At 52.0% G+C, this 7,190-nt stretch overlaps 1 protein-coding gene across 3 annotated transcripts in view; it reads left to right on the plus strand.

The window, feature by feature from the left end:
• The window catches only part of NXN (nucleoredoxin), a 180,131-nt gene extending 174,582 nt beyond the window's left edge, over positions 1-5,549 (plus strand). For all 3 annotated transcript variants that reach the window (XM_077165442.1, XM_077165444.1, XM_077165445.1), the window contains exons 7-8: positions 750-874; positions 3,948-5,549. In XM_077165442.1, coding sequence (XP_077021557.1) covers positions 750-874; positions 3,948-4,130 — 308 coding nt within the window. In that variant the 3' untranslated portion in view covers positions 4,131-5,549. The remainder of the gene's footprint in view (positions 1-749; positions 875-3,947) is intronic.
• Positions 5,550-7,190: the final 1,641 nt, after the last annotated feature.

Here is a 7,190-nt window from a genome sequence, read left to right on the forward strand (position 1 = left end):
TGCAGGTGTGGAAACAGGCCCAGAAAGGCAAAGCGATGTGTCTAGCATCACAAAGCTAATTAAATGGAGCCAGGGGATGTCCTTTTGTGTTTCTCCATATACTGTGGGCCTCTTGGGTGGTTTAGCATTTGGAGGTGAAATTCCCCTACTGGAACCTGCCCTCCCTACCCTTTGGCTGCTCATGGATGTTGCTCTCTCCCTGGGAACAGGCCCTTGGACCCAGTTGTGGCCATTTCAGTAAGAGCCAGAGATCCTTACACGGGGGCTCTGGGAGCTTGGTCAGGGTGTTCTCCCATGGAAGCTGGGAAATGAGCATTCCAGCAGCCTTGGTGCTTCCCCTCTGCTGGTCCACAGTCCCAGCCCCTCACCTCCAGCTCTTTGGCCATTATCCCTAGGAAGTCAGTGATCCGAGGACATGGCTTCTCTTTCTGTGATTGAGAGATATATTCCTGAGAACCTTGGGTTGGTGAAGAATTCAGTGAAAAGGGACGTGAGGGCCATTCAGTGAGGAAAGGTGTTGGTGCAGGAGAATGCCGTGCGAGCACGCTCTGCCAGCACATGCATGTGGAAATGTGTTTGTATACACACTCTTGTGCCAGTGGTCTTTGGGGAAGCTCTTTTTCATTCAGAGCCTGTGCACAGTGTTTCTGCAGCTCAGGGCCTGGACTGGGGCTCACTTGGTGGGAGCCTCCATCTGTTTGGAAAGCCCATGTTTCTTCTCGTCTTTTTCCCTTTCTCTCCCATCACAGATTCTGAGGATGACGGGGAGTCTGAAGCCGCCAAACAGCTGATCCAACCAATAGCTGAGAAAATCATCGCCAAGTACAAAGCCAAAGAGGAGGAGGCCCCACTTCTGTTCTTTGTGGCTGGCGAGGTGAGTGGTGTGGGAGGGCCTGGCCCTGGCTGGCTTGCTCAGCTGGCAGAGTATTAGGATGTGAGAGACACTGCCTCCAGGGATGCGTGAAAGTCCCAGGGTCCAGGCTGACTGCCTCTGGGAGAGCCACAGGCAGATGTAATGTAAGAAGTGTGTCCTTCGTCCCTGAAGACCACCCTACCTCTGCTGCTTCCTTTGTCACGTCTTTCTCACACAGCAGCCTCAGCACAGTAGGATGCCTTCCTAGGATAGAGCCTCCCTCTTGCAAACTTCCTACCCACAATGGCCTTCAGAGCTTTTGGGGAGAGAGGCAGCCTTGTAATCAAAACTTATTCTCTTGGTGCTGGGTCAGAACCAGCCCTTGACGCTTTACAAAATTGCTTGGTCAGTCTCTGACCAAGACCCTTCAGAGTTGGCTTGTCTCATCCCACGCACGGGGCCGGGGGCTATAGCTCAGGCCTGCAGTTACCCAGCCAGCCAGGAAGACTGCTGAGGTTAGAAATGACATACATTCCCTCGCCCTTTCACCCAAGGCCCCTCTCTTGAGGCCTGCCTGCGTTTGCGCTGGATGACTGGGGAACTTTCCACTGCGTGAGAAACCCAGCCGTTGGGGACAGGCTCCCTTGAGGTGAGAGAGCCTACATCCTGCAAAACCTGAGAATCTGCAAAATGTCCGCGGCTGGTGCAGACACTCCACCTCATGTCCCACCCCCAAGAGTCACCCAGCACGCATGCTGCCCTGCCGCCCCTCCAGTGGCCCTCAGTGACAGCCGGGCCTTATGAAGCTGCCAGGCCCTCCCGCCACTCGCCTTTACCTCCAGTTGCTCGGAGCGCTGTGCTCACCTCACGCCTCGTTTGGCTCCCAGGAGAGGCATGGAGAAGACGAGGCCGCGGCCAGCGAACACCCTGAATCACCCATTCGTCACCCCCTCAGTGGGGCCCCTGGCAGGGAGCTGAAACCCCCTGCTCAGCCGCCGGCCGAGGGGAACAAAGCAGGTTCCCAGGGCCCTGCCTCGGGGCCACAGCACCCGCTCCACACAAAGCACAAATGGAGGCCGCTGGGAATCTGTTCGACTCTGACCCCTGGAGAAAGGCTCAGAGCAGAGATGGGTGCGGAACAGGAGGGGCTGGGTGGGCCGAAGGGGCCGGCCGGCTCCCGTGGCCGCTTTAGAGACTGGGCTGGGAAGGCGCTGCGGGGCTGGAGCGCGCGCAGCGAGTCACGTGCGCGATCTCGCGGGAGCCGCACGGCCCCGAGCTGCCGACCGAGTCCTGACTCTGTCTCACAGCGAGGACAGCGGGTTTGTCCGAGGCGCGGCAGGCCCCGCGCCGCGGAGCTTGTTCACGCTCACGTCAGCCTGCGGTGTTAGGAGCGAGTCTGAAATCCGTCTTACCGGGAGGAGACCTCGACTCGGGAGTCACACAGTGATGGTGGCAGGGAGCGGCCTGAGCGGGAGGCGTGACTCCACAACAGTGCTCGGACTCCTCTGACCGGAAAACAGACCGGCTCAAGTCTACAGGGATGATGGGCTGCCAAAGAAGGAAGTGCCCCTGGACCCGGAAGTTGTGCAAGGGCAGCTGCCCCAGGCACCACCTGTCTGCCCCGTTCCTCCTGCCAGCCTCACCTGAGCTCCTGTCCCTGGCAGCTTTTTTGGTCTAGTCCCCTGTCCTTGTGCTCTGAAGCAAGGCCACATACTGGGTGTGGGGGTGGGGTGAGCAGGTTCGGGGAGCTGGGCCATCAGGCACTGACTGAACCCCCCGGAGCCCAGGACACTGGCCCTCTCACCTCACCCCAGGGCTGAGGGGGACCCCTTGTTTCTGTCTGGATTCTGTGTCCTCTGGGAGGCAGAAGTTGTCCCTTCTGAAGTTTAACACTCATTACAATTCCAAAGACTTCAGACATTAAAGTTGTATCTCCCTGTGGTGTATGTAGGGGGGCGGGGGAGGCCATGTAGCATTGGCTTGTTCTGGTCCCTCCTGGTGGGAATTAGATGCACAGTATTTGATGTCCACGTGTCTCCCCTCTGTTTATCATGAAGATTTTTCATTAACCCCTATGAAGGGCCTGATATGGGTGACCGTGCCAGAGATGTTGAATCACCCAGTGCTGCTGGGAATTACGTGCTGTTTTGGGGGGGGGGAGGGAAAGGTCAACACCAAGAAGCCAAGAATCTTCCTAAAGATTTGCCCTCTGAGAACTGAATGTTTTTGCCCCAGAATTGGTGAGCTGTAAGTTTCATTCCTCCTGCCCACCACCATTTAAGGCAAGGAACCCCCATGGCCTTTCTCTGCAGGGCCACTCAGGTTTTTTTCATTTGTTTAGATTGTTGTGCATGTAGAGGCCATTTTCTATGATGGTCCTACAGGAGGGTCAGCGGTGTGAAAGGTAATCTCACGTGGTTGTTACCTTATAAATCCTTTCTCCTTGGCTTTTGATTTCTTTTATATTTAAATAAGGTGACATCTGATATTGGGGTGGGGGGGTTCACCTGGACAGCTGCTGGGAATGTATGGCAAAGGGTCAGCTTCCCTCCTCAGATGAATAAAGCAACCAGGTTCAGTGGCATTGGCGTCTACACTGGCCAGCTGTGCGACTTCCACCTGCCCTGAAACGACAGGGGGCCGCGAGCTGTTTCTATTTAAAAACATTTCAGAGCTGGCCAGATTGGCCACAGATAATCCACAGGGGAGCTGCAAATAATTGAAAATTGCCTGCACAAAACAAGCAATCAATCAAAAAATAAATAAATAAAAAGGCAATCAAAGGACATCAGATTAGTTTTAAAGCAAGTACACATTAAAGTTGTTTTCATGCCAGTAAAGAAAGATGACTTGTCTGGTGATTGGGGTGATACAGAGTTTTCCCAACTAGCTTCCCTGCTCCCCAGAGCAGGCAGGGTGCACTGCTCCCCGTTCTGAAGGCCTGTCTCTCCTGGAGGAGGGCCTTGCTCCTTGGGAAGATGGAGTGGTTCTTTCCCCCATGCCATCTGAGGGACCCGGGCCTGGCGGTGGGGGGGGTTCTGTTTTCTCTTTCTTTAAGACTTAAAGGTTGTCTCTCCCTTCTGCCGATTTTCAGGATGATATGACTGACTCCCTGCGAGATTACACCAACCTGCCCGAGGCTGCCCCTTTGCTCACCATTCTGGACATGTCAGCCCGAGCCAAGTACGTGAAGGACGTGGAGGAGATCACCCCCGCCATCGTGGAGGCCTTTGTGAATGACTTCCTAGCAGAAAAGCTCAAACCAGAGCCCATCTAGAGGGGGCTCCGGCCTCACGAGACATTATTTAAGACTCAGTCTTCTCCTTCTCCTCCCCTTCCTTCTTTCCACCCTTGGCCTTTTCCAGCGTGTCCTGAATCACACAACCCAAGTGTCCAACCTCTTTGTGGTGCCTTGTTTTCTGCGTAACTCCTCAGCTAGCACCCTAGGGTGCACATCCTCGCAGCAGCAGAAGAACCTGCCATGTTTGGAGATGCTGCTTAGGATCCGCGGGGATGCATAACCCAGCCAGAACTGTGACTGCCTCACTCTGCATAGTTCTTGGGGAAATAGCTGCCAGGGTGTTCTTCTCCAGAGTCAGCACCAAGGGACAGTGGACCGGCTCTGGTCTTGACTCTTGTGTAAGCACACGCAAACTGAGCCCAAGCCAGCCAGAAGGGAACAGCCCATTGATCCCCATACATGCAGGTGGAGCAGAGACAGGGCCACATCCTCAGTAGGCCTGAGCTTAGAGCTGTCGGTGAGAACATCATGTTCTAAGTGACTTAGTCTCATTTGGTCTGAGGTTGAAAACAGCAGCTTGTTGGTGGGCTCTTGGGTAGGGGATCTTCAGATCTAAAAGGAAGCTCATGTTTTTCTTCTGGTGAGAAAAGAAGTAGCTAAAGTAATAAACCATATAGTGATTGCTTACTTTGATTGAGCTCCTAAGATGTGCTGAGAGCTTCTCATTCCTTTCTTCTATCTTTCTTCCCTTGGTCTTCACCTTTCCCAAGTTTTTGCCTTCTCATGAACAGCCCCTACTCTCTTAAATTTTGTTAATGAATTGTTCCCCTTAGATGTCTTCCCAAGAAACTCAACCCTGAGTTCTTAGTGGAACACCACCTAGCCAGGGACGTCTGTCTTGGCTATGTTCCCGGGGGTCGTGGGAGCTCTATTAGTTCCCTGCACTCTCCTTTGGTAGCCCCTGTCATCCCCTTTTCTTTCCAAAGCAGGACTTAAAAGAGGCCAGAAATTTCTAGAAGCCTAACTTTTTCTTAAGGTCCTGCAGAAGGAGCTGTGTCCTACGTTGGGAATGAAGACAGTTGCTAGGCCCAGGTAGCTCGATCCCTTATTTGGGCTGAAAACCACAGAAAGGAGAATGACTGTGACAACTAAGTTCTTAGGATTTCAGATGGAGGGCTTTGGTCTGGGAATCTGCAAGGTTTTCACCTACTCAAATCAGGTGTCTGGGTCTTAAACAATTCCTCGGCTCCATTTACAGCACTTGCCAACCAAGACCACTTATATCCACAGCCCAGTGCCCCACTCTCAGAAGCTGTTGAGACTTGTTCCTTGCCAAATCGGATTGTTTATTTGTAGTTCAGAGGTACCGAGTTAGTTGGTAATTAGACTGTTATTTGATGTTGCCAGCCTGAAATGCTAGTAAGAAATAAAGCAGGCCTCTCTGGACATTATCAACCACTTGGCCTTTCCTGTTTTTAATAACAAAAACCAGTTGTTAGCTTCATTTTTGCTCACAGTACTGTGCTCTGTTAGGAGGTGGGGGGTGGCGGGCTGGAATGTGGCGATCCCCTTGACTCATTGGTTACCTGGTAACTACATTCCAGAATTTTCAAGACCCCCTCAGAACGTGACCATCTGTCAAATCCTCCTGGTTCCCAGAGGCTCGGAAGCTTATCTGAATTAGCACGCCTGAGGCACGCCCTGTTTTGGAGCTCTGGCCACCTCCTCTCTGGTTTGACTTGGCCTTGGTGGAGGGTGAATTCCCACAGTTTACACGTCTTTGTGGATTCTGGTTCAGTCCCACCCTGCCATGTGGCCTGAAGCCTGAGATGGCTGGTCGGAGAAATAGATGGAATCACGCAAGTTTCTCCCATTAAAGAAAGGGATAATAGCTTGAGATCCTCAAACTGAGCTCTGACCTAGGGACTAGGGGCTACTGTGCCAGTGTTGCCCTGTGGGGTGGGTGAGGGCACAAGGAAAGGTTGACCTCTCTTGGAAGATGGGCAAGATTCCTGTCAACTTGATTACCTGTGAGCAAAGCCAGTGACTCTTAGTCACCTATTTATCTTCTGGGGCAGAAAGAATAAAGTCTAGCAAACTTTGATGGCCTGTTGAGGGCTGGCTCTGACTCTGCACTACTTGCCACCAATGTCAGCTGGACCCTTGGCAACAGAATTCCTCTTTTAGAGTGGATCCACAGGTTAGTTAGAATAAGGGGAAGGTTTATATAGTGGCTGCTTTGGGAGGAAAGCACTGGGGGAGGATCGCTTTGCCAGAGCCAATTAAAAAAACTCCCTTTCTTGATTTTATTGAGAGAGATCTTAAAGGTTACTGATAGAAATGAAGTGGGTGGTAGGAGTCATTCCCTCCCAAAGTACCTTAAAGTCCTTGTCACTAATTGGAAGCAGGTTAACACACCAGCTGTGACATATTCAAGGGCTTCCGCCATCAGCCCAGGAAACTGTGCCCTGCAGGTTGAGTCAGGAAGGGGGCTCTAAAATTGCCACCCTGGGATTCCCAGATTTGTATTAACCACAGTGACTTCCAGGTCTGATTCTATCAATTTTCACAAAAGAGATGATGTTTGAACTGACCCCAATGATCAAGATCTGCTTAAGGAAAAGGATGTGTGTTTGGGGTCCATGTGTACAGTGAGCAAGAGAACGAGTACAAACCAGCTTCTTTCCAGGAGTCCTGTGACTTCCTGCTAATGCAATGCGTTTCTCTCCCTTAATGTGTCCCTGAAAACAGCAACTCTCATTCGAGCCAGTGCTGCATTCTGGCATCAGCCAAGCTCCAAGTGGTAATTTTCGGTTTTCAGCCAGACTTTGTTTTTTCCTGTTGCCTAATTAAAGAAATGAAAAAGCTGTTCTCCCTTCCTGCTGCTTTGTTCCAGGGCAGCAAACTGAAATCGCAGTGATATAAAGATGTAGCAGGATATGGCCCAGGAACAGGTCAGCTGGACTGATAAGAGTTTGGTGCAGGCTAGCTTTGGGAGAAAACCACAGATGTGTGTGTCACATACATGCAGGAAAGCTTTGCACCCAGAATTGCAGCACTGGACCTGAGCCAGTGCTGCATACATGGTGTTCACAG

This window comes from Tamandua tetradactyla, chromosome 6, assembly GCF_023851605.1.
Source record: "Tamandua tetradactyla isolate mTamTet1 chromosome 6, mTamTet1.pri, whole genome shotgun sequence".
Taxonomy (NCBI): Eukaryota; Metazoa; Chordata; class Mammalia; order Pilosa; family Myrmecophagidae; genus Tamandua; species Tamandua tetradactyla.